General features: G+C 35.4%; 1 protein-coding gene across 1 annotated transcript; it reads right to left on the reverse strand.

Annotated features, from left to right (window-relative positions):
- Positions 1–1,275: 1,275 nt before the first annotated feature.
- On the reverse strand, positions 1,276–27,112 carry LOC127075292 (uncharacterized). The gene is made up of 9 exons (XM_051016780.1): positions 26,264–27,112; positions 26,024–26,170; positions 25,548–25,778; position 25,205; positions 14,657–15,480; positions 14,404–14,561; position 13,976; positions 2,448–2,634; positions 1,276–1,456 (listed from the first exon to the last, which is right to left on the reverse strand). The coding sequence occupies exons 1-9, from the start codon at positions 27,110–27,112 to the stop codon at positions 1,413–1,415; spliced, it is 2,442 nt and encodes an 813-aa protein (XP_050872737.1). The 3' UTR covers positions 1,276–1,412.
- Between the last annotated feature and the right edge of the window lie 460 nt (positions 27,113–27,572).

Below are 27,572 nucleotides of genomic sequence, written 5' to 3' on the forward strand. Positions count from 1 at the left end.
GCGTTTGTAATGCTCTATTTTTGTTTGTTATATTTGTCTTTTTTTGCTAATTAGATTTGATAGGAATTTAATATTTGAGGCATAGCGTTTGTAATGCTTTGTTTCTGTTTTTGTTTTCTAGTTCTGTGCAATATCAATTTTGAAATCTGGAACCTTAGTCTGGATAACAAAATCCAGATTTTTCTATTTTGTGGAATGTTTTGAATTTTGGTTTGCTAATACTTTGTTTATGCTTCGTTGATTATGATATACATTTTAGAAACCAAGACAGATTGAGACATGGTAGAGTGACCTAACATGCCTGAGTGCGTAGGAAAAAAGCTAGATCCCCGCGACCTGCAGTTGGATATTGTCCTTTGTTGTTGAAGGATTGTCTTCTCGGGATTATGTATCTCCGACTCATTACGAAGCCCCCGTCACTTCAGTACATGTTGATGTACCCGATGTTGAACCTAATACTACCATGCTTGATATTTTTTCCGAGAGACCCCTCATACCTTTCGCTACTACCTTTATATGCACAACATGCTGCCATACACGCGTGGGAGGGATAGACATCTGTGTTATAACAATTGAATTCTGACGATAATGTATTTATTTTTGTAATATCGGGAAATGTTGAAATGTATCAATCAACCATGAAGGTGGCAAAACTTCCACAACCTGATGAACCATGATTTCAGGATGCCTTGTAGCTATCTGGGCTGGAGGATTTTTGTATGACTGGATATGGTTATCTTAACCATGATTAATTGTTTGCGCTTGCTGAGAGATGACACGTAAAGACGTGGTTGTTTCATCTTCTGATCGGCGAGATAACCATCACACTTGATATATCATGCCTTCTACATCTTTCGATCACGAGAAGATTATTAAATCACTCTAAAATCAATAGGCCTGAGGTACTGGACCTAATGGCGATTGATTTAGGAGCCGATCAGGATAAATCCCAAAAGGAGATCGATGACACCAAATTTTTTTCCTCATGAAAAACTATGTTGAACATCTGAATGCGGTTGTGGATGTTGCAGGTGATGATGCACAAATTGCATATCATAGAATATGTGCATTGAGGTCATATTTCATGATTTTGGTTGGCACGACCATTTTTTTGACAAAAGTGCGACCTATATCGACATTGTCTATATTATATACTTCATTGACTTGGACAAGATTCACGAGTACAACCGATGTATTTTGTTTGGTGTACCGATACTCTATGTTAGTGGAAGGTAATAAATGGAAGACAGAATGGTTGACACAATGTTACTAACAAACCTATCAATTGTTAACTTAAATTGTAAACAGAATACAACATAATACATAAACAACTAAATGATATAAAAAATCAAACAGAAATTCAAATATTCAAATTTTGCCTTCAAAGAATGATAAGAACATTAGACATGGTGTTATGGTAGCTTTTCTGCCACCAAGAAATAGAAAAGTCCCATTACTAGAGCTGTCAATTTAAGGGGCCAATTAATTTAGGCCCCAACCCCCAAAATAAGGGGGCCTAAAAAAATTAAAGAATAGTAAGCCCTCAAATACATAGGCCCTAAAGTTAGATGGGCCCAAAATTTAAAAGAGGGCCATAAGGCCCCAAATAAAATAAAAAAACTTAATTTTGAAAAATAAAATAAAATAAATCAAAAAATAAAAAAACTTTATTTTGATAATCAAAATAAAATAAATTCAAAATATAAAAAAACAATTTTTAAATAAATGGAGATAAAATTAAGAAAACAACTTACAAGATGTTTACAAGTTGTTTTCAGCTTATTTCCATAAGCTCACCTGAATAGCTTATAAAAACAACTTATGGCCTATATAAAAATAATTCAACTATTTTATATTTTGTTATATAAATAGCTTATGCATAAGTACTCATAAGATAAACATTTAATTAAGTTGTTTATCCAAACAGGGCCATAAACAACTTAAGTCCCTTCTCACATGCTATAAAATACTGTATTGTGACCTTAATATCTAGGTTTCTGATATCTTGGTGACAACACCAAAATTGCATTTACAGCTGCATATATAGCACAATTTCACAACAATTTTCTGCAACATTAAGACCACAAAGCGCACGCAACATAAAGATTGCAACTTGTATATGATCTATACCAATTTGGTACCTCATAAAGAAGATCAATAACACGCTTCATCTGAGCTCCAACAGGAGCTTTACGTATACTGTTTATATGCTGAAGCCTCTCCGTATCAGTTGAGAATTTGACAGGAACAATTGTTACAAACTCAAGTCCAAATTTTGGGAATAAAATAAGGCCCCTCAATGGGGCCTAAAAAAAATGCATTATATAAAGGGCCTAAAATTTTAGGGCCTAAAATAAATCTCAATGATAAGGGGCTTAATATATTGGGGCTTTAATAGGGCTTAATAATTGGGGCTTTTAAATATAGGGCTTATTTGACAGCTCTACCCATTACACCAGAATGCCTTATACTGCTACTGTGGTTAGCCTCTAGAGTTAAGGTTTCACCATCAAATATCTTGATGGAACCTGGTTTAGGGTAACAAGTGGACATTCCTACAATATAACCTTTCTCATTTCCTGCTCCTTTTCCTTTTCCATATTTTGGGATTGAAGTGCATATAGCCCTCCCATCCTGACATTGCCACAACCAAAATTTCAATGATAATCGAATTCGAATCATATACGCAACGTAATTAACCACTTATATGAACTTCGTTAGCCACTAAACAATGATTTCAATCATGTAATGTTACCTGTCTGTCATACGGTGAACTGGACTTTTTTGTGGTTTTAATCGCAATGTCGCGGTTAGCAAGAGTCGCCACCGACTTTTCTTTTATCCAATAAGGAAAGGTGGAAAACAATAGGAAAAACCTTAATTTAGATTTTGGGTTCGGGAGGTACATTATACAAAGGGAAGGTGTTAGCACCCTTTGTATCCATGGTTATCCATGGGCTCTTAATTGCTCGATCACTTATATTATTTTTGTCTAAAAAAAAAAAAGTGTTTGTGAATTGTTTAGAAAAATTGTTTTGAAAAGAGAATTTAACTTTGTAATGATTCTTGTATGAATGTATACAAAGTGATTATCTCGTTTAGTTTTGAAAATTGTTTAGAAAAATATAACTCGGTAATGATTCTAGTATGAATGTATACCAAGTGGTGATTTTCTGAAGGTATTTTGAAAGGTGTGAGGTGTAAAAAAATGTTTTAGGTTGTGAGCCAGCAATTAAGAGTTATACCGACCCAAGGTCTTTATGAGTATTTCCTATCCTTATGAGGGTAAAACTGTCCTTATTATTGAGAAATAAGTAGTTTTATCCTTTGGATGTAAAAGGGTCATCGTAGGGTCATCGATTGGTCATTGAAGGCAACAGTTACGAGGATACCTTAGCATTCGAAGGGACTATCATCTTTTAACCGTAGGCAACATCGGAGGGTCATCGAGGGACAAAGTTGTATATTCGAAGGCAACATCCGAGGGACTATAATTTATTTTATGATGATTTAACCGAAGGGTCTTTGCTAAGGGTATCCCCACGTTCGCGGGACATGACCGTAATATCGTAATCGTAAGGCAACAAAGAGAGGTCCAAGATCACTTATTCAAAGGCAAAGTTTTACAATTAATTATATAATTAGGATGAAACTCCACATTAAAATTATTAAAAATAATATATTAAAAAATTAATACATTAGAAATTAATACATTAAAAAATTAATTTAGGGTGAAACTCCACAAGGGTATCCCACAAATAAAGTGGAATACCTAGCCAATAACCTTTTCCTGGGATATGTGAACCTTTACGAAACTCAAAAAAAAGAAACATGTCAGAACACCAAATCAGGGTGCAATCGAAGATTACACCGGAGAAATATCACAACAATAAATAGGATAGGATAAATAATGCATGGCTATGATAAAAACATAAAAAAAACAGACTAGAAGAATCAGGTACTGTCTCGTTCGCCTCTGCCTCGCCTAGCGAAGGCCACGGATTTTGAATTTGAAAACAGCCCCATGTTAGGAACTTTGAATTTTATGGCATTTTATCACAGGAATAACATGGTCAAACATTCAGGGTATTCAGGCATATTTAAATTCCCATACGAAAGCAAATTATATATCAACATTTAATCATGATGCATTATATATGTAGATATGGCCAATTGAAAGTATAAACAATAGAGATACGCAAACCTGTTTGCCAATTCAAGGTTGAAGGGATTGACCACTTGTAGTATCGGAATAAGTTAGGCAGCGGGAATTGGACGGCGATGGCTTCGGTGCAGATGGGCTGCCTTCAGGATTTCTTTACTCTGAATTCTCCGGGTAGGCAGGGTTCCTATGCCAAAGTTTCTATCCGTCCTTCTCTGTTCTCTCTCTTTCTTTTTCCTCAAGGTTTTGTTCCAAGGAAACCTCAGAGTGTTTTGCTTCTCTTCCTTCTTTCTCCAGTAAATCTCCCAGTGTAAACTCCAAGTCTAACTCCCAGTCCTTTCCTCTACTGAAACTTCAGTATTTATAGACTAATTTCGTGGGTAATGGGCTTGAAATGAGGGAGACCCAAGTCCAAAATAATTTGTTATATTTTATTTATATATTTATTTTAATTATTTAATTAATTAATTAATTAAAAATTTTTTTTTTTTTTTCTTTTTTTTTTCTTTTTTATTTTCGTTTTTTTTTTTCGTTTTTTTTTTTTTTTTTTTTTTTTTTTTTAGGAAAAATGATGGGTAATTTTTGGGGTATGACAGCTGCCCCTGTTCAATATTCTTGAACCGAGAGAGTTAGGATGGCGTGTATGCCATTCGTGGTCTGGAGGTGGAAGATTATTGAACACTAGAATGCCCCAAAAATTTGCACTTGAGAATCGACAGTTGGTCTTGATGGAGATGGGCTTAAAGATGCCATCCGGGAGGTTTGATGACGAAAGCTTCAGATCGAGCCGTACATTAGGCCAATTTGAAGACATGGGTGCCACACTGGGTCGTACATTAGACCGAATAATGAGTCATCCATTAGGCTGCCGACTTCGCCGGGGAGTCGGAGTGTGTCATATGCTGTTGGGGATAAAGGGTCAGAATGGACCATACGCTAGATCGTATCTGAGTTGCAGAATGAGCCGTACGTTAGGCTGAATCTGATGACGAAAGGGGTAGTCGTACGTTAGACTACACTTCAAAAATATACCGTATGTTAGGTAGCATCTGAGGGGATGGACATCCGAACGGGTCGTACGTTAGACCGTCGCAGAATGAGTCGTCTGTTAGGCCGCATCTGATGATGAAAGCGGTAGTCGTACGCCAGACTACACTTCAGAAATGTACCGTACGTTAGGTAGCATCTGAGGGTTGTAAGATCCAAACGGGTCGTACGTTAGACCGCGTTGGGGTTGTTGAAGTTCAGAATGGATCGTACGTTAGATCGTATCCGAGTTGTAGAATGAGCCGTCCGTTAGGCTGCATCTGAAAAAGAAAGTAGTCGTACGCTAGACTACACCCCTGAATGTACCGTACGCTAGGCAGCATCTGAGGATTTGAAGGTCCAAATGGGTCGTACGTTAGACCGCATTGGAGTTGCTGAAGAAGTCATATGTTGGGCTGAATCAGAATGAACCGTACGTTAGGCTGTATCTGATAACCTGTATATGTTGTACTTGCAATAAATGTCTGGGATGGGCTTAGAGATGCCATCGTTAGGAGGATATCGAAGTGTTGTCAGAATGAATGTTCCCATGAACTGTATTTGAAATATGTATCTGAATCTTGAATGTGATTGATAAAGGTGTCTGTCTGAATGAACCTTCTACTTTGACTATATCAGGAGGATAATTAACCTGCAAAGAAAAGTTAGCTTCATGCTATGTCATGATGCATGAGATGTTTCGTGTTATGCTAAAATAAATGTGAATGTTGTATGCATGCGTATGCTGTGAAAGGATGTAATGAATGAGTTATGCGTATGAGAAGTTCTGCTTGGGGACTCTACTGGGGAAAATAAATCCCCATCTACTGATTTGAGACATTTGTGTCGATGACCCTTTCTCGGCTGGGGATGCTTGATTTCTGTCTGATGGTGGAAATATTCAGCAGAGTCGGGCTGGAGATGGATGAGATGATCAGCCTGTCTGGCGATGCCGACCTCTATTGGGGAATAGCTGGCTGTGCCGGGGAATACTGCCAATTTCTTCTGGGAAAAATAGGCTTGCTGGGGAAGAGAATTGGTAGCGGATTCATTGGAAGCATGGTTAGACCTTATCCTCGATCCTGAAGTCTTGTAGTAATTGCTATTGCTATTCTATGCATGTATTTTGGTAAACATTGGTCATATTCAAATGCATATATTAATTCAAATTAAATCAATGGACGTTTACGCAAACAAAACAGAAAAAGAAAAACAAAAGCATCTTTTGAAAGAAGGTTGTATTGATTTTGAAAGAAGGCCTATAAACAGGCAATTTGTGTACAAGGAGACAGAAATCCTAGTAAGAGGAAATTGTCGAAAACAAAGAGAAAGCTATGTGGAAGAAGTCCTATTGATTTTAAGTCTACTACTGTCATTATGTCTTCAAGCATCTCATCCCCTGCTGTCGGATGGAAGTGATTGGCTTGTTCAGTCCCTTGAACTTGGATGAAGTTGACTAAGAACGGGACATAGTCATACGCTTTAATCCCTAATTTTTGCCTGGACCGCCTTTTCAGGTTTTCAGTCCACCAGGATACCCTTTTTTGCCCAAGCCGCCTTTTCAGGTTTTCGACTTGCCGGGTGTACATTTTTTTTTATATATCCCTAATTTTTGCCCGAACCCTTTTGGTTCGCCGGGATGCCCTTACTTTTGCCTAGATACGTCGATCTAGCAGGTCTCTTTTATGCGTAGTATTTTTTAACTATGTCCGCGTTCACGGGATGTGGGAAGTCTTCACCATCCATAGTAGCGAGTATCATGGCTCCACCAGAGAATACCTTCTTAACCACAAATGGCCCTTCGTATGTGGGAGTCCATTTGCCTCTGGGATCACCTTGTGGTAGAATGATACGCTTGATCACCAAGTCGCCAAGTTGGTACACCTGTCTCTTAACTCTTTTGTTAAATGCCTGGGTCATGCATTTCTGATATATCTGCCCATGACAAACAGCCGCAAGTCTCTTCTCATCAATCAGATTTATCTGATCGAGTCGAGTCTGAATCCATTCATCTTCATCTAAGCCCGCCTCTTTCATGATTCTTAGAGAGGGAATCTGAACTTCCACTAGTAAGATGGCTTCCATTCCATAGACTAAAGAGAACGGAGTTGCCCCTGTCGTAGTGCGCACTGAAGTGCGATAACCGTAAAGAGTAAAGGGTAACATCTCATGCCAGTCTTTGTATGTTACTGTCATTTCTTGCATGACCTTCTTGATATTGTTAGCAGTCCCCACGGCGCCGTTCATCTTTGGCCGGTACGGAGAAGAGTTATGGTGTTTTATTTTGAACTGCGTGCAGAGTTCAGTAATCATCTTGTTGTTCAAATTAGTACCATTGTCAGTGATAACTCTTTCAGGAGACAGCAGGTTTCTCAAATAGGTATTTGATAGAATCCATCTTAGAAGTCAATAAGGTGGTATGATTCAACATATACTGTCTTAGTCGGCGAGCAGCCCAGGCCAAAGCACAGCAAGCTTTCTCGGGCTGTGAGTATCTTGTTTCACAGTCGGTACCTTTTGCTAAGGCAGTATATGGCATGCTCTTTTCTACCAGACTCGTCATGTTGCCCCAACACACCTCATTGAATTTTCTAACACGGTCAAATACGTAATTAAAGGTCTTCCTTCAACTGGTGGCATCGGAACTGGAGGTTCTTGGCGATATTTCCTGATTTTGTCATAAGCTTCTTGGCATTCATCATTCCATACCATCTCTTGATTTTGTCTCAGTAATTTGAAGATGGGTTTGCAGGTAGCAGTCAAGTGTGGAATGAATCGGGCAATGTAATTCGAGTGCCCCAAGAAACCTCTGACTTCTTTCTTGTTTATTTCAGTACCCAGATTTACAATTTCAATTGATTCCTCATGCGGCTGTATAGTCTTTTCTTCTTGCAGTAGTCGGGCAAGTTCTCCAGGGACTTCACAATCTTCCTCGCTTCCATCCTCGGCTTGGTAGATCGGATTTTCAAAGTCATAATGAACAGTAGCAGAGTCATTACCAACAGGATCCAGAGTGGATATGGATCGGCAAATTGTTACGTGAGTGTGTGCAAGAAACATAGCTTGTTTGAAAAATGACAGGAAAGATAAAGAGCGCAATATTTGAATGCAAAAAGTCCATTGATCTATTGAATATGAATATGCTTATGAAAATGACAAACCCCTAACAAATTAGCCATTGTGCCTCGGGCATAGACACAATGCTTTAAGAAGTTTGATTGTAAAAGAAAATTAAAATTTGCAATTCTAGAATAAACAATAACAATTACTCCTGACTAAAGGAAATCGGGATAATGTCTTCAGTCTTCCAATTGTTGAGTCCGTCACCAATTGTTGGGAAAATCCAGCTATCCAAGTCGCAATCACTATCAGCATCTTCCATAGCATTAATCTGATTTTTGACTATCTTTCCAGAGTTAAACCCCAGGCCAGCTTTATCAGACTTGTACGGTACATTGATCAGTTGACCCCAACCAGCACGATCACCATTTTCAATCGCGGCTTGAGCATCTTTCAGAGAGATCATGACAGGGGGAGCACGAACAACCTTGGGCACAAGGGGAGTTGGCTTAAGGACAGGACTGGGTGGAGGAACCACTTCAAATGACTGAGAAGGAGTCTCAAAGAATTCACCATCCATCTCAACGTATTTAAAGGCTTGCACACTACTGACAATATACTCTTCTTCTCCACATACAGTGACAACCATGCCTGCTATTGGATACTTCAGCTTTTGATGAAGCGACGAAGCTACCGCACCTGCCCCATGGATCCAAGGGCGCCCCAACAAGCAGGAGTAGGCGGGACGAATGTCCATCACGTGAAAGGTAGTGTTGAAGACTTGAGGTCCTATCTTGATAGGGAGAATCACTTCACCATAGACAACACTCTTCGCACCATCGTAAGCACGCACCACAACATCACTAGGTTTCAGTTCAATGCCTTTGTAGTCAAATTTATCGAGTACAGCTTTCGGGAGCACATTCAAGGAAGAGCCGTTGTCGATCAACACGTGAGCCAGGGTGATCCCCTCACACTCGATGGAGATATGCAGAGCTTTATTGTGATTCTTTCCTGCTGGCGTCAGGTCAGCATCGGAAAAGCCTAGGCCATTGTCAACAGTCAAATTAGCAACATAATGTTCGAATTGATCGACGGATGTTTCTTGAGGCACATGAGCGGTCTTCAAGAATTTCATCAATGCATTGGCATGGGATTCAGAGGATAATAACAAGGACAACATTGAGATTTTAGACGGAGTATGCCCCAATTGTTCCACTACATCAAAATCGCTCTTACGGATGATTTTCAGCATCTCTTCCATTTCCTGTTTGGCAACATCTTCAGAAGTAACTTCGACCGATGTCTCTGACTGAGGAGGATTGACTGGTCTTTTTCCTCGAATTTCGGGAGCGGGAGGTGAGATTTCTGGGGAGTAGATCCTTCCACTTCGAGTAACTTTACTAGTCCCCACAATATCATTAGGATTAGCAGAACTACCAACTTGCTTTATGCCATGGATGTAAACGTCGCCTCCATAGTTCCACGGAATAGCTTTGCTGGAGGAATATGGCACGGGGCCAGGTGCGGTAATAATCAGGGGAGCCACTTTGGGCTCAGCGGTAATCTTCACAGGCACTCTAGTAGCGGTAATCTTCACTGGAGCTTTGGACCTAGCAATCACAGATACCTCTTCAATAGAGTTGTCCACCTTAGGAACCCTTTCAAATAGAATTGTACGATCATCCATCAGCCGTTGAATGCCGTTCTTCAACTTCAAACAATCATTGGGTCGGAGTACACAGAGATCGCAATCTTCAGCACAACCTGGAAATAAACCAGCTTGCAATAAATTCTTCTTAACGATCAGGAGAGGAGATGCTAAATCAGCAACGTCAGTAACGTGAGAATTGTCGTCCACAACATTAACATTCTGGTCATGATTAGGCATAGGTGCTGTGATGACATTGGAGGTCGCCGGAGGATCAAATTCAATTTCTCCAGCGTCGATCATATCCTGAATCTTGTTCTTCAACAACCAGCAATCATTCGTATCATGCCCGGGGCTATCGGAGTGATAGGCACACCTGGCGTTGGGATTATAACGAGGAGAAGTAGTGTTGGGATTTGCAGGAGGGCCTCTGAGGGTAATCAAATTGGCCTTTAACATACTCTGCAGTGCTTGGGTTAAAGTCATATTGATCTTGGTAAACTGTCTTCTCGACCTGTCTTGTCTGTGTTGGAAGTTCTGAGATGGCGGTGCGGCAATTGTAACTGCCCCAACAGTATGGTCACGATTCTTCTTGTTATGCTTCCTCTCACTGTACACAGCATTTGATTCATTCTTTCCCTGATAGGACTTTTTGGTGCTTGCAGAAGTAGCTGCCTGTATCTTTCCACTTCGAATGCCGCTTTCAACCCGTTCACCTGTCAAGATAAGTTCAGTGAAACCTGACGAGGAACTTCCCAGTAGATGGCTGTAGAATGGGCCAGTCAGTGTACCCATGAACATGTCCACTAACTCTCGATCAGTCATAGGGGGTTTGACTCTGCCAGCCAAATCTCTCCACTTTTGAGCATATTCTTTGAAACTTTCTTTAGAGCCCATAGTCATATTTTGTAGCTGTAGCCGAGTAGGCGCTAACTCAGAATTATACTGGTAGTGCTTGTAGAAAGTTGTTGCTAAATCAGTCCATGTGCGGATGTTAGAGCTCTCAAGCTGATAATACCACTCTAACTGTGTGCCAGACAGACTCTCTTGGAAGAAATGGATCCACAGTTTCTTATCAGTAGTGTGCGGCTGAATCTTTCTCACATAAGCCCTTAGATGCATCTGAGGACAAGAGGCACCATCATACTTAGTGAAAATGGGAACCTTGAATTTGCGGGGAATGACCACATCAGAGACCAGACCCAAGTTTTCGAAATCCAGACCGGGCACTTTCTGCCCCTCCATAGCTAGCATACGTTCTTCCAGCAACTTGTACTTATCATCCTTCGGAGAGTACTGTTCATGTTCATAATCTTCATCATCGTCCTCAGAATTGACGAGATTAGGATTCTCATCTTCCGAATCATTCTCGGTCTCTTCTTCTGAATCCTTCGGAATTCTAATCTTGACTCCTGTAACCTGTCCCTTAAGCCTTCTCCCCGGGTTGATGTAACCCACAGGTTTCTGGTCCTTCTTCTTCTCCATCAAAAGAGCTTTCAGTTCTTCCTGCCCCTTAGATAAGCTCAGCATCATTTCCTGGAATTGAGCATTCTGGGCCTGGAGATCTTTGACAGTTTGTTCGAGAGCCATTGTTCAATCTGTTTGAATCTGCTGGAATCTGTTTGATAGGAAAATCGTGAGAACACTGATCCTTTAGAATACCTGTTATGCGATGCAATGCAATGTATGAAATGTTTTCAAGGACTTTCGGGATTTAACTTTGCATAAACTAACAAAAAGAGCTTTTTTTTTTCTTTTCTCTTTTGTTTTTGCTTTTGTTTTTGTTTTTTTTGTTTTTTTTTTTAGCAGAGTTAAATCCATAAATCCTTGAAATGGTTAGTACAATGCCATGATGTTATGATGTTATGTTGTTATGATGTCATGTTGTTAGATAAATAACAAGCACAAGCAAGTCACACAACAATCATTCCTAGGTTTTAAGGCTTGCGTGAGTTCCATAGGTAAATACCCTCCCCACTGAAGTTTGGTTGGTTCAACCTGTCTTAGAATAGTAACCGGGTTCTAGAAGGATCTCAAATCATTGACCTTTCCTTAAGTACACTTCAGTGCAACACCAAGTGGTTGACCGAAGCTTCCCTAAAGTCCAATCTCAAAGAGTGTAGTATCGAGTCTCAACCAACTCCAGTCGGAACTGAAGCCAGTTATCTCACTACTTTCTAATGGCCAGGATGAGTCAATTAGGGTTCTAAAGGTCTGGTTAATGCTTTTATGACACCACGCGAATGCCAAATATTTCCTCAACTAACATGAGGAACATCAGGACATCCAAAGTGCCACATTAACCGTAGCCATCATTTTGACCATTCCAGTATACGCCGGACAGTCGCGATGATCTCTTGCTACTTACCTAAGGTACACTAGATCTGGGTGTAGGATCTTTCACTCAAGCATAACATACCCAAGCAATCCCTTAAAAATAAATCAGACAAATTGAATAAGTGATCTTGTTTTTAAGGTAACCTCTCTTTTTAAATATTTAGGGTCCCCAGCAGAGTCGCCAGTTCTGTCATACGGTGAACTGGACTTTTTTGTGGTTTTAATCGCAATGTCGCGGTTAGCAAGAGTCGCCACCGACTTTTCTTTTATCCAATAAGGAAAGGTGGAAAAGAACAGGAAAAACCTTAATTTAGATTTTGGGTTCGGGAGGTACATTATACAAAGGGAAGGTGTTAGCACCCTTTGTATCCATGGTTATCCATGGGCTCTTAATTGCTCGATCACTTATATTATTTTTGTCTAGAAAAAAAAAAGTGTTTGTGAATTGTTTAGAAAAATTGTTTTGAAAAAAGAATTTAACTTTGTAATGATTCTTGTATGAATGTATACAAAGTGATTATCTCGTTTAGTTTTGAAAATTGTTTAGAAAAATATAACTCGGTAATGATTCTAGTATGAATGTATACCAAGTGGTGATTTTCTGAAGGTATTTTGAAAGGTGTGAGGTGTAAAAAAATGTTTTAGGTTGTGAGCCAGCAATTAAGAGTTATACCGACCCAAGGTCTTTATGAGTATTTCCTATCCTTATGAGGGTAAAACTGTCCTTATTATTGAGAAATAAGTAGTTTTATCCTTTGGATGTAAAAGGGTCATCGATTGGTCATTGAAGGCAACAGTTACGAGGATACCTTAGCATTCGAAGGGACTATCATCTTTTAACCGTAGGCAACATCGGAGGGTCATCGAGGGACAAAGTTGTATATTCGAAGGCAACATCCGAGGGACTATAATTTATTTTATGATGATTTAACCGAAGGGTCTTTGCTAAGGGTATCCCCACGTTCGCGGGACATGACCGTAATATCGTAATCGTAAGGCAACAAAGAGAGGTCCAAGATCACTTATTCAAAGACAAAGTTTTACAATTAATTATATAATTAGGATGAAACTCCACATTAAAATTATTAAAAATAATATATTAAAAAATTAATACATTAGAAATTAATACATTAAAAAATTAATTTAGGGTGAAACTCCACAAGGGTATCCCACAAATAAAGTGGAATACCTAGCCAATAACCTTTTCCTGGGATATGTGAACCTTTACGAAACTCAAAAAAAAGAAACATGTCAGAACACCAAATCAGGGTGCAATCGAAGATTACACCGGAGAAATATCACAACAATAAATAGGATAGGATAAATAATGCATGGCTATGATAAAAACATAAAAAAAACAGACTAGAAGAATCAGGTACTGTCTCGTTCGCCTCTGCCTCGCCTAGCGAAGGCCACGGATTTTGAATTTGAAAACAGCCCCATGTTAGGAACTTTGAATTTTATGGCATTTTATCACAGGAATAACATGGTCAAACATTCAGGGTATTCAGGCATATTTAAATTCCCATACGAAAGCAAATTATATATCAACATTTAATCATGATGCATTATATATGTAGATATGGCCAATTGAAAGTATAAACAATAGAGATACGCAAACCTGTTTGCCAATTCAAGGTTGAAGGGATTGACCACTTGTAGTATCGGAATAAGTTAGGCAGCGGGAATTGGACGGCGATGGCTTCGGTGCAGATGGGCTGCCTTCAGGATTTCTTTACTCTGAATTCTCCGGGTAGGCAGGGTTCCTATGCCAAAGTTTCTATCCGTCCTTCTCTGTTCTCTCTCTTTCTTTTTCCTCAAGGTTTTGTTCCAAGGAAACCTCAGAGTGTTTTGCTTCTCTTCCTTCTTTCTCCAGTAAATCTCCCAGTGTAAACTCCAAGTCTAACTCCCAGTCCTTTCCTCTACTGAAACTTCAGTATTTATAGACTAATTTCGTGGGTAATGGGCTTGAAATGAGGGAGACCCAAGTCCAAAATAATTTGTTATATTTTATTTATATATTTATTTTAATTATTTAATTAATTAATTAATTAAATTTTTTTTTCTTTTTTTTTCTTTTTTTTTTTCGTTTTTTTTTTCGTTTTTTTTTTTTTTTTTTTTTTTTTTTTTTTAGGAAAAATGATGGGTAATTTTTGGGGTATGACACTGTCCATATAAAGTTAATCCAACTGCGCCTGCGTTCTGATGACCGACTCCATAGACGACATAACCACCGGTTTGCATCGGGAAGCTTGTTCTCTTGACATCAACGCAGCTGCTACCATTCAGATGACTTGTGCTGCAAGGTTCAACTTCATACTCAATCTGCATGTAGCAAAGAGTCTGTTACTCACACATGAACTAGTATAATAATATAAATAGTAATATGAATTGAATTATTATCTTTTGATTTGTGTTACCTTGCAATCATGCTTTAGACTCATTCCTTTGGACTTATCTGAAATCTTCAAAGTATCAGTTACATCAAATATATAAATCTTGACAGGTACCATAAACTCTTCCCAATTGATCCACATAACTGTGTATTTCAAATAAAGCTTTTGTTTTAAGCCTAAGAACCCTTTCATCAGCTTACAGTTACCATTATCAGGACAACACTGCAAACCATCTTTATAATCTGGACTCAAATTTGCCGTAACATTGTACAAATCACATTTACACTCAGTGCATCCCATTCTATCTTCCGCACCTCTTGTATCAATAGCATGAACATTAACCAACCACTTTTCCTCATACCCTTTAGGAATTTCATCAGGATTACCAACTTCAATTCCATAAGGATCTGGAATATATGTTTTTGTGCCTCTTGTTTCAGATCCAAGACCATAGTATTGTCCAAAAACACTGTCTTGACAGAAACCACTATTTCTTACAAAAACAATACCGTTTTGGCTATTGTTTGTCGCGTTTATAGGTTGATGGTATCGTACGGCAACCCAATGGTGTAGATAAGTTTGATGGAGAGGTACTGATTTCCCCGATTCATCGACCAGTTCAGCAGTCAAACTCTTGAGTGAAATATGACCTCTAGGAAAATCAACATCATGGTATATTTTGTTTGAAACAGATCCTGGACTTAGCTCAATCTTGGGAGACATAAAAACTTTTGTTTGAATATTTGTTCTAATACCAGCTGATGAGAATGATGTGCTTGACAGAAACACTAGTACCAGTATTGTCCATGAAAGCTTCCAATTTTGTGATACAAATTTCATGTTGATATCTGTTTATAGCAACAATAAATTAAAAGCAAATAAATGATGGTAAATACTACTTGAAAACTGAGAAAAGATATATATATATATATATATATATATATATATATATATATATATATATATATATATATATATATATATATATATATATATATTCATGTTTATGCTAGCTATATATGATGATGATGTTAATCATGTGAGAAGGAACGTACCTCTGAAATTAACACTTGGGATGAAACTGAGCACTAAGAGATGGTTGAATTGTTAAGATTGAAACAAGAAATATTTACATATGAAAAGATTGAGTAAGGTGGCTTTTGAGATGGTTTAAGGTATGGCGTTTACCAAATATGGATAGTAAATGGAAAGCACTATGTGTTACAAGTTTCAATGCTTTCTAACTGAATACGGTCGAATGAATAACCTGGAGACTTAAATAGAAGTTTTTTGGCAATCGGTTTTATAAAAAATTGTCTCTGACTGCCATTGGGTTATCTTGGTCTCATATGTTGTATCTTTTGAATTTGTTGAGTGACTCTATAAAGACATGAAGGACAATAAAATTATAACCTTAATTATAAGACTTATGCAATAAGGTCTTCCAACTGTATGCATATTGGAATTACATGATGGGACATTGTATCAAACTCCTTAAATCTTTCTCAAGCATCAAACAATGATTCATATTCTCCTTTTTTGAATGAGGTAATCTCATTCCTCAATTTTGTATTCTTCAAAAGAGAAAAAACATTTGGGTAAAAACTTCTCAACCAAACCATTACATGTGGCACTAGAATTAGGTTCCAAATAATTGCGCCAACATTTAGCTTTATTCCTTAGAAAATATGGAAACATCCTCAAGCTAAAAGCATTAGGATTTTAAAGTTACTAGCAACTTCAAGCAATTGCCTCAAATGTTAGTGTGGATCATCTATTACAGCGCTTTGATATTGACCAATAGCTTGAAACATATAAAACATCATTAACTTGAACTCAAACTGAGCCACGATGAAGTCTGGTCTAATATAATACCAATACTCATGGAATTAAGGTAAAAAAACAGTCTTTGATACTTCTTGCCCTATAATTAGAAATGACAATGATATATGTTTCTGCCATGTCTTATTCTTGTTATTGAGGATTTTCAAGATCTTCTTCAAGTTTTTCAAATAATGGAGCATAAATAGAGGTTCCTGTGAGTTGATTGTCAACTTGATATCTCCTTAAGAGTTTGAAAGTTCTTTCTAGTTAAGAGTCTCTTATGTAAACTGCGATTAACAATGTACGCATGCAATAATCATGCACTTGTCGTAATACAAGAAAATAGAAAACACCTAAAGCTCAATCGTAACTTTTTACAATTTAAATGAAAATCAAAGTTTTAATGACACAATCATAGGAAACGACGCCAAAAATTTATTGGCTATTTTTATGTACAAGTATACACAATCAAAATTAATAAGAAGTGTTAAAAGTAAGAATATCGATACCACATAGATTGTATTAACTTAAATTGATTTTCAATCCAAGAAATTATGAAAATAACATGAACAAAAATAACAAATAATTGATGGTTGTCACTTGATCAGAAATAATAAATTACAACTAAGAAGTAAAGGTTTTTTTAACAAAGTGGAATAACATGTTGGACAATGATCCATTTAATGATTTTACATAATCTATGATTATGAAATGATATGTCGTGACAAATGATGCTAGAGCATGACCTAGTGGTGTATGCCTACAATATCAAAGTATATGTATTAATTCACTATGGGGAAAATTCCCAGGCCTCACATTATCATCCATGCATTTCTTTTATAAGTTATGTTATTGTATGAGGCTCTAGATTTTTATCACTAAAGTGTATAGAAAATAATTTTGTAATCTAATTATTTTTGTTAAGTGTGCAGATCAAAGAAAATCAATTCTGACTCTAAAAAAGTCAAGTACGGTCAAGCCAGACTCTAATTTGAAAACGCACTCTAAACCAAAGGAAGAATCAAATGTGTCTTTTAAATGATAGTCAAGCATTTGGATTATCAAGTTAACGATTATGAAAGAATCTATCCAGAATGACTCTTATAAAGACTCTGATATTCAAGCCTTTGAAGTCTCAGGACTCTGAACTCAATAGACTCTGAAGTCTCATTTTCACTAGATTATGAAGACTGACTCTGAACTTTATTCAAGTTTCAAAAAACTTAAATACGAAGCCTCTGACTAGAAGTTAATAAATGAAGGAAGAATATGTGGCAGAGTACAATTAGTACAAAATCAAATATCCTTTTCACTACCCTGAAGATCAGAAAAAGGACAGTACTATTGTACCAATGTTGTTCCTCTCGTCCCATCCACGCTCACTCTATACTGCAAGCGTCACTCTACTGTTGTAGAATAAAGCACCTTCATACAACTGTAATATTGAGGATATTCCAATTCCACCTTCCAACGGATCTATTCATCATCTATATAAAGAGGTCTTGGAAGTTTGGAAAAGAAACAAATAGAACAACTAACATTGTGAAAGAATACACATACATGAGAAATATCATGTCCATTCACTTAGAATATTTTCTTGAATATTTCTTTCAAGTGTAGTCTTTGTTTTTAACTTGTGTAATCTGCTTATTTTAGAAGAACTTTGTAAACACATATTGTATTATTAACCTTTGGTTAATATCCTTGAGAGACGAGGGTATAGTCGGAATTCTCAAGAAGTCTTAGACAATTTGTCTTTGAGTTTGTAATCAATTCTTGGATTTATGGATTAAGTAATTATTGAGAAGGAGAATCACTATGGAGGGTGGACTAGACGTAACTTAGTTAACAGTGAACCATGATAAAAATAATTGTGTCTTTTATTTTTGTTGAATATTTGTTGTTTGTGTTGTTGGGTAGCGAAAAAGTTTTAATTTAGAAACCCAATTCAAACCTCAATTTCTTGTGTTTCTTAAACCTTTATAGTAATCAACTATGACTAATCCATATTTATTCCCATTGACTGATGCAGTAGTAACTGGAACAAAAAAATCAATGTGAAGAAATTCTAAGGGTCTGGAGGTAGAGACAATGTTCTTAGTTTAAAAGAAGTTTTATGAATTTTCCCCACTTGACATGCTCCACAAAGAACATCTGAGGTGATAATTAAGTTCTGGAAATATTTTAACAAGTTTTAACTTACTAAGTTTAGAGATTAATCTCCACTTAGCATGACCTAACCTTCTGTGCCAAAGCTGTTTTTTATCACTCACTGATAGAATGAAAAGTACCTTCTTATCAGCCAATTCAGAGAAATTTATTTTATAAACATTTCCTTTTATCCTACCTTTGAACACTAGGGACTTGTCAGACTCATTCATGAATATATAGTTGTTCTTATTAAACATAACTTCATAACCACTATCACAAAATAGACTGATGCTAAGTAGATTATGCTTTAATCCATATACCAAACTAAATATTATTAATAGAGACAGAGGAATTACCAATAATACTCGTGCCAATGATCCTTCCTTTCTGTTTTAATCTAAATCCCACAGTTCCTCCCTTTTTTAGAGTTAGGGTTTGGAACATATGCTTTTCTCCTCTCATATGTCATGAGCAGCCATTGTCTAGGTACCAAGACCGCTGATTTTCTTCTTCTCTCTTGAAGAAAATCTGATGCAAAAACAATTTTAGATTTAGGTACCCATAGTCTTATGGGTCCTTTGGGGTTAGTTATGACAAACTTCTTCTTATTTTGTACCTTAGCTTTTATATAATAAGGATTATGATCATTCAAGACTTTTGGTTTAAAAGTTTGACGTCTTCAATAAATCTTAGCCTTTGGTTCTGAACCCTTCAAAACTTTAGACTCTGATGTCTTAGGTTTTGGTTTCTTTAGAATCTTTGACTTTAGAGTTTTTGATTATGATTTTTTTTTTAGAATCTTTGACTTTAGAGTTTTGGTTCTGGTTTCTTCAGGACCTTTGACTTTAAAGTCTCAGGTTATGGTTTCTTTAGAACTTTTGACTTTATAGTTTTAGGTTCTTACTGGTTCAGAACCTATATTTTGTCAACAACAGGTACAAAATAGGAATCTATCCCTTTTTTAACAGAGCTTGAAGAAGAATGTTGTATTGGTTTAATCAAGGTTCCAAACCTTAGATTAAAAGGTTTTTGAGAATAACCAAGACCCTCTCCTTTGCTTATACTTACTCTATAAATCATGGATATAATTTTTGTCATGTTAAAGCCAATTATGATAAATTCCTGAAGAGTCATTTCACGTTCATCAAGAGTTTTATCAAACATTTCTTTTACTAGAGAAATATGATCTCTTTATAAAGCTTCATTTTTATTTTGAGAAGATTTTAATTCATCTTTCAATATATGATATTTCTTTTTCAAGATTTCCGTATGTCTGGATTTTTCCTGACACCGACCCATAAGGTCTTGAGTAAAAGTAATCAAATCAGAACGAGATAGTTTAATAAATACCTTATCCTCTTCTTCATAATTTGAACTAGATTTTGAGTCAGATTCTGTATCTAAAGATGTAAGAGCCATCAGAGCTAGATTGACTTATTTTCATCTTTCTCAGATTCATCTTTTTTGTCAGGTTCATCCCATGTTACCATGAGACTCTTCTTGAACTTTTTTCTAAAGATTTCGTTATGATAGCTTCCTTTCTTTGACTTGTCCTTTTGCAACTTTGAACAGTCATCAATGAATTGATCAGACTTCTTGCGGTTGAAGCATCCTTTCTAGTCATCTTTCTTTTCTCTTGAGCTTGATCATCTGAAGTCACTACTTCTTCCAGAGAACCTTTTGTTATTCTTTTCCAAATACTAAAATCTTTTGATTATGAAAGCCATTTCTTCATCATCTGAATCTTCTTCAAAAACTCCTACATAAACAACTTCTTCAAATTTCCAGACTTTAGAAGACTTAGCAGGTTGAACAACATATTTCAAAGCAAGAGACTTTGATATCTTTGCTGGTTCATCTCCATTGAGCTCTATCACATGACTTTGGATATTTCTTATTAGGCTTTCAAGACTTATAATGTTTAAGTTTTTGGCTTCTTGAATAGCTGTCACCTTTGGTCTGTATCTGATAGGAAGACTCCTAAGGATCTTCTTGACATGATCATAATTAGTATAGCTCTTGTTCATAACTTAAAGACCAGATACCAGAACTTGAAACCTCGAAAATACGGTTTCAATATCTTCATCTTCTGTCATTCTGAACAACTTATACTATTGGACCAAAAGGTTAGCCTTTGCTTCTTTTAGAACATAAGGATTTACAGATGGTCTTTGCAGTATATTTGTTGATTATTTTGAGATAATCATAATGGGGTAGAGCATCTACCAGAATGTCACACCCTTTGTAATGTTTTATATAGGTTTTCTTTTGAGCATGAGTTAGGCTCTTTCTATCAGCCACCATTCCCACTCCATCAACTAGAATTTCAATACAATCTTCAAGAATATTCCACAACTCGTCATCAACACCTATGATGTGAGTGTACATCTTACTTTTCAATCATCCAAACTCAGTAGAATCTCAACTGAAGGTTGGAGGTTTAGAAGTATAATTGTTCTTTTCAGATGTACTATGATCATAGATTACAATATATCAGTCATGTTTTTCTCTTAGGATCTTTTCTGTACCATAATTAAGTGTTAGAAGAAGATATTATGCTCTGATGTCAACTAAAATTGAGAAAAACATAAGAAATGAGAGTTGAATTGTGTTAGTTTTTTCTTTCTTTTTTGAAAATCTCTTATCAGATTTTGAACACAAAGTATAGAATTTGAATCAGAGTTAAGTGATTAGCAGCGAATTAGAATGATTCTGAGATAGAAAGGAAAGAAATAGAGAAATAAGTAGTTATCGTGGTTCCTCCCATAAATCAAGAGTAGTCCAATCCTCTTGCACTTCCAAGAGATTTTACTATAACCAAAACTGATTACAATTGCTCAAGCACACAAGCAAGAGACTTTCAAATGCTCAAAACCACAAGTAAGAGACTTCAAATACTAAAGCAGACAAGAAAGAGACTTTCAAATGCTCAAAACCACAAGTAAGAGATTTCAAATACTCAAGCACACAAGAAAGAGACTTTAGTTGCTTAAACACACAAGCAATAGACTTCTTGAACTCTAACTTATAGTTAAGGGATTGTGAAAAACTACACTTGATATACAATCAGAGGTGTAAACAGAATACAACACATAAATACTCTAAGACTTAAAAATTTCTAAGACATAAAAGTTTTAAGAAATTCTAAGTTAAACTTATGCTTTTTGTTTGACAGGGTAACACCTCTTTTATTGTCAATGGTTCATTCTTTATTCTTCAAGTCTCTAACTCCTTATATAGAGAAGAAAAAAAGTCGTAGAAGAGTTTGCACAATAGAGTCTTTGAGAATTTTGATTCAGAGACGTTGAGATGTTTCTTGATATGGTTAATATTGTTGAAAGCTCATTTGAAATCCCTTTGCTATAAAAGGAATTATATGTTGCATTCCAATTGTCTTCTGCAAATTTTATGCGATCAAAAGAAGACAAAATATCTCCTGAGTCTGATATTGACCTATTAGAGTCTCCTCGATCATCGTGTTGACTGACCTCAGTGTGTGGTAGTGACTTATTAGAGTTTACTTGGTCCTTGTGTTGACGGACTTCAGAGTCTTAGTCTTTAGAGTCTTCAAGTTCTGATCCTTTAGAGTCTGAGTCTTCAAGGTTGACTTTCTTTAGAGTCTGAGACCTTGGAGTATGGTTCTGATCCTTCAGATTTTGGATATTTTAGGTTCTTTTTAAATGTTCATCTTTAGTATTAGAATTGACTTTTTATCAGACTTTTTAGTCTATGATCCTGCACACTTGAACATATATTAGTATATGCAATTGCTCTTTAAATATTTTATTATCATCAAAATCTTAGAGATATGGTACAAGCTAATTTTGTTCTAACAAAGGATATGTGATGCTTAATAGATTAAAGTGAAGAAATTTCATCGCTTGAGACATAAATTATTCATCTCTACTGAGAGACAAAATATTATTATTACTTCCATCTTTGAACACTTAGAGATGAATAATTTAACAACCAAAGTTGAATCATCTTTAATTCGTCTAGAACATTTCAATGAGGAAAATTTCATGTTTTAGAGACAGGTTTCATTCATATCTATACTCAGCGATGACAATTTTTTTAACAGTTATGCTATTCCTATACTATTTTTTACACCAAATACATATACCGTATACACTGTTCACCGTATTTATACGGTGAACAGTATTTTTTTAAAATTAAAAAATTATTATTATAAACAGTGTATGAATATTACATAAATAGTGTATGAACAGTACCCCGTGAATAGTAATCGTGAACAATACCTTTAAAGTAATGAAATAAAGTTGGTTAATAAAATGTAAAAAATAGGTTAATAAAATGACGAAGTTGGTTAATACACGTCCAGATATTAAAAATAATTTTTACTAGTACACCAAAGTTAGTTAATAAAAAGTAAACAATTAGTTAATAAAATTATGAAGTTGGTTATAAACGTTCAGTTGTCCAGATAAATTTTTAGCAGTCATCAAAGTTGGTTATTAGAATGTAAAAAATTGGTTAATAAAATTATAAAATTGATTAATCACATAATTTTATATCAATATCATTTAATTTAAAAATAATAAAATAATAAAATAATATCTTTTAATATTCTTTTTTTAAAAATATATATTATAATATTTCACTGTTCACCATATTGGTTAAGAGTATACAAGTGTAGGTGTAGATTTTAGTGTAAGAATATCATTTCTCTTTTTTTTAATAGTGGATATCTTTCTATTGAAAGGTGATAATCGATGGATTGCATGCGTTTTATTTTTAATGGATTATTAATAAATTAATAGATTATTTTGATTAATTAAAATTTTTCCCATCCATTTATTTTTTCATCCTTTCATTGAGAAAGAAGACATGTGTATATCAAATATCAAATATGTATTGGCAACTTCAACTTCTTGCATATTGAAAAAGCTATCTTTATATCTAACATTGCTGCGGGGAACTGAATTGTGTAACCGTTTCAATTTTATTGCTGCTTCCCGTATCAACGCAACGTTAATAACGAAAAATCCAACATCCGTAAAGAATGATCTAGTCGATAGATTCATGGCGGCCGGCGATAATACTACACCCAGTTTGTATTTTTTACCGTTTAATTCTGGCAACGGGTTAGATTTTCTTTCTAATAATTTCATTCTAATCTATGTATATCTTTTACGTAGAAAATTTTCATTCATCTAAATTTTTGTTTTATTTTACAGTGGTCACTGGGTGTTGGTTGCTATGGATCTTTCGAGACTAATAGTGTATTATCTCGATTCGTTATCGGGTGATTGGAGTAAATATCCGAGTATGAAGAAGACGGTTGACGCGTAAGTGAAATTCCCCTAAATATTCGTGTGTATTTGTATATTTAATTATGTCTGTCAGATTGATCTCAATATACGTTTTTATTTTGTTAGGGCAATAATAAAATTTAGATCGAAAAAGAATTATCGCAATAGGAAGGACATTACCTGGATCAGAGTTCAGGTATATATTAAGTATCTTATTTTTGCTTATAATAGTGTTTGTTTTTTTGCTTATAATAGTGTTTGTAAGAAATTAACTATATATATATTGTTTGTTTTTCTGTGTAGTGTCTTCAGCAAAATAATTCGGTCGATTGCGGTATTTTTGTATTGAGATTTATGAGAGATATCATTGCGTTGAATCGTATAGACATCCCAAAAATGGTATGGAATAATAACTTAGGGTTTATTTTAATATTATCGGATATTTCATCTAATTTGTTACTAAATCATGAATATGTTTTATTCTCTTAATTGTAGTACTTTGAGGAATACAAATCTTACTCAAGAGCTCATTTGGATGAAATGAAGGATGAATTGTGTCAATTCATTGTTGATCAAAGAATCATATAGCTAGGTTGTATATTGTTGTACATATATGTATTGAATGTTGTTGTTGTATGCTGTTGTTGTATATATGTTGTATATTGTTGTTGTACTTTTACTAAATCATGAATATGTTGTTGTATATTGTTGATCAAAGAATCATATATTATGTTGTATATATGGAGGATTAATGTTGTATATAAATGGATTCATGTTGTATATATCAATGGATTAATGGTGTATAACATTGGATTAAAGGATGAAATCAATATGAATTTTACACTTTTGCAGCATGCGAACAGGTTACCAATTAAATATCCACTGTTTTTCAAACAATTTTTTTAAAAATAACTAACACTTTAGAGGGCGCTTTCTGTAGGAAGCGCCCTCTAAACATTTTACATTGACAACTTTAGAGGGCGCTTTGTCCAGAAAACGCCCTCTAAACACTTTACATTGACAACTTTAGAGGGCGCTTTCTGTAGGAAGCGCTCTCTAAACATTTTACATTGACAACTTTAGAGGGCGCTTTGTCCAGAAAGCGCCCTCTAAACACTTTACATTGACAATTTTAGAGGGCGTTTTTTCCAGTAGGCCCTCTAAACACTTTACATTGACAACTTTAGAGGGCGCTTTTTCCAGAAAGCGCCCTCTAAGGTGTCCCTTTATGGACCACTCCAGAGGACGCTTTTTTCTGAAAGCGCACTATAATGTGGCCCTTAAAGGGCCACTTTAGACAGCGTTTTCTCCAGGAAAACAAAACGCTGTCTTTACCTATGCCAGCGCCACTTTAGAGGGCGCTTAAAAGCGCTGTTATAGGCCAAAATAAGCGCCCTCTTTTCCCTTATTTGGCGTAGTGTATCAAATATGTATTACCAAATAACTGAAAATTTAAATGTATTACAAAATGATACTAGCTGTTATATTATTAAGAATGAAGCGAAACACAAGATTTATCCTAAAGTTGCAACAACTATTAGTACAATAAGATATACTAATCACCATTACAACACTTAATTTTAACCATTTATTCAACATCTCAAAACTCACTTATTCAGACCCAATCCACTTTTAAAATGATCTTAAGCATGATTTGAATTTTAGACATGATGTTGTGCTAGTTTTTCTGCTACCAAGAAATAGAAATGTCCCATTACTCCAGTATGCATCATGCTGTTGTTGTAGATAGTTGTTAACTTTAAAATTTCACCATCAAATAACTTGATAGAACCTGGTTTAGGGTAACAAGCAGACATTGCTACAATATACCCTTTCTCATTTCCTGCTTCCTTTCCAGTTCCATATTTTGGATATGAATTGCATATAACCCTCCCATCCTAACCATAACATGCCACAAACCAAAGTTTTTGAGAAAATAATATCATCAAAGTAGTATTTTTTAGCCATATTAGACTCTTAACACCGTCAGAACCGTCGTTATGGACATGCATGACAGGTTACCGCACAAGATTCAATATTTGTCACATTTAAATCATAGTTAACTTACACAGAATCTTTAAATATTTCACACGACGTGTGTCTGACAAGGATTCGAATGTTAAAAAATCATTTTAGTATATACCTGACCATATAGAGTTGATCTAATAGCACCTACATGTTGATGACCAACACTATAGATGATATAACCACCCTCTTTTATAGGAACACTTGCTCTCTTAACATCAACACAACCATGGCTTTTGCTGCAAGCTTCAACTAGATATTCAACCTATATATGCATACCAAATATTATCATTTACTCAAACCTAAAAAATAAAATAAAAAATTCAGATATATAATTTTGAGATTCAATTCCACTTACCATGCAATTATGCTCTATGCTCATTCCATTAGTTTCATTTGATCTTTTCCAGCTATCAGTAACATCAAGTATATAGATCTTAACAGGCACCACATATTCATCCCAATGAACCCACATAATTGTGTATTTTAAGTATATGATATGTTTAGGACCCAAAAAATAACCTTTCTTCATTCTACATTGACCATTATCAGGACAACATCCTAACCCTCCTTTATAGTTTGGATCCAAAGGCTTTCCATTTACAGCATTTATTGTAACATTATACAAATCACATTTACACTCAATGCACCCCATTCTATCTTCTACACCTCTTGTATCAATTGCATGAACATTGATCATCCATTTCTCATCATACCCTTTTGGAATTTCTTCTGGATTACCAATTTCTACTCCATAAGGATCAGGAATATATGTTTTTGTGCCTCTTGTTTCAGCTCCAAGACCATAGTATTGTCCTAGAAGATTATCTTGACATAATCCACTATTTCTTACCATGATAATATTATCTGTTTGGTAATTGTTTGGTACATTCTTAGGTTGTTGGTATTTTTCAACAATCCAATGGTGAAGATATGTTTCTTGGAGAGGTACTGAATTTCCTGATTCATCGACTAGTTCGGCATGAAAACTTTTTAGTGCAATGTGACCTCTTGGAAAATCAACATCATAATATACTTTGTTTGAAATAAATCCCGGACTTAATTCAATTTTAGGTGAATAAAAAACGGTCGTTTTAATATTGTTTTCATTATTTTCAGAAATCGCTGAAGAACACGGTGTGTTTAACATCAACACTAGTATTAATATTGCTGATAAAACCATCCAATCTCGAGACATAAACTTCATGTTGATCTGAAATTAGTAGAAATAATAACTAATTAAAAGTAATTAATTAAGAAGACTAGAATTAAATTTAAAGAAAACATTATGTTAACCATAACCAATAACAAAGTTTTCTATATACATTGGTTTGAAGATAAAGAAACATACCTTAACTTACTTGTAAGAGAAATGTGCAAGTGTAATTAGTAGGAAGATTATCAACTACTAATCAAATTATAGAATGTTAAGCTTGAAATACGTATTTATATAGAAAATAATGGAGTAAGTGCATTTTGAGATGTTCTAAAGAAATGGCATGGCGTTTACTAAAGATAAATAATAATTTTTTAGTATGTGTTTGAAGTTTCAATGCTTTAATCCAGTGCATGGCGTGAATCACACAAGAAGGTAAATGCAAAAATATTATTATTTTTTATTTTTGTGTGATGATCATTCTTTTTTGATAAACAAGTAACAATAACAT

This window comes from Lathyrus oleraceus, chromosome 1 (assembly GCF_024323335.1).
Source record: "Lathyrus oleraceus cultivar Zhongwan6 chromosome 1, CAAS_Psat_ZW6_1.0, whole genome shotgun sequence".
Lineage (NCBI taxonomy): Eukaryota > Viridiplantae > Streptophyta > Magnoliopsida > Fabales > Fabaceae > Lathyrus > Lathyrus oleraceus.

What these genes read in the sequence shown, in the direction of transcription:
- LOC127075292 (XM_051016780.1), bottom strand. Translation starts at nt 27,112, where the DNA reads ATGAAGTTTATGTCTCGAGATTGGATGGTTTTATCAGCAATATTAATA. An exon ending in GCATAGAGCATAATTGCATG is followed by an intron (nt 26,171 to 26,263) that starts GTAAGTGGAATT and finishes ATGCATATATAG; the next exon opens with GTTGAATATCTAGTTGAAGC. An exon ending in AAGGCATTCTGGTGTAATGG is followed by an intron (nt 1,457 to 2,447) that starts GTAGAGCTGTCA and finishes TGACAGCTCTAG; the next exon opens with TAATGGGACTTTTCTATTTC.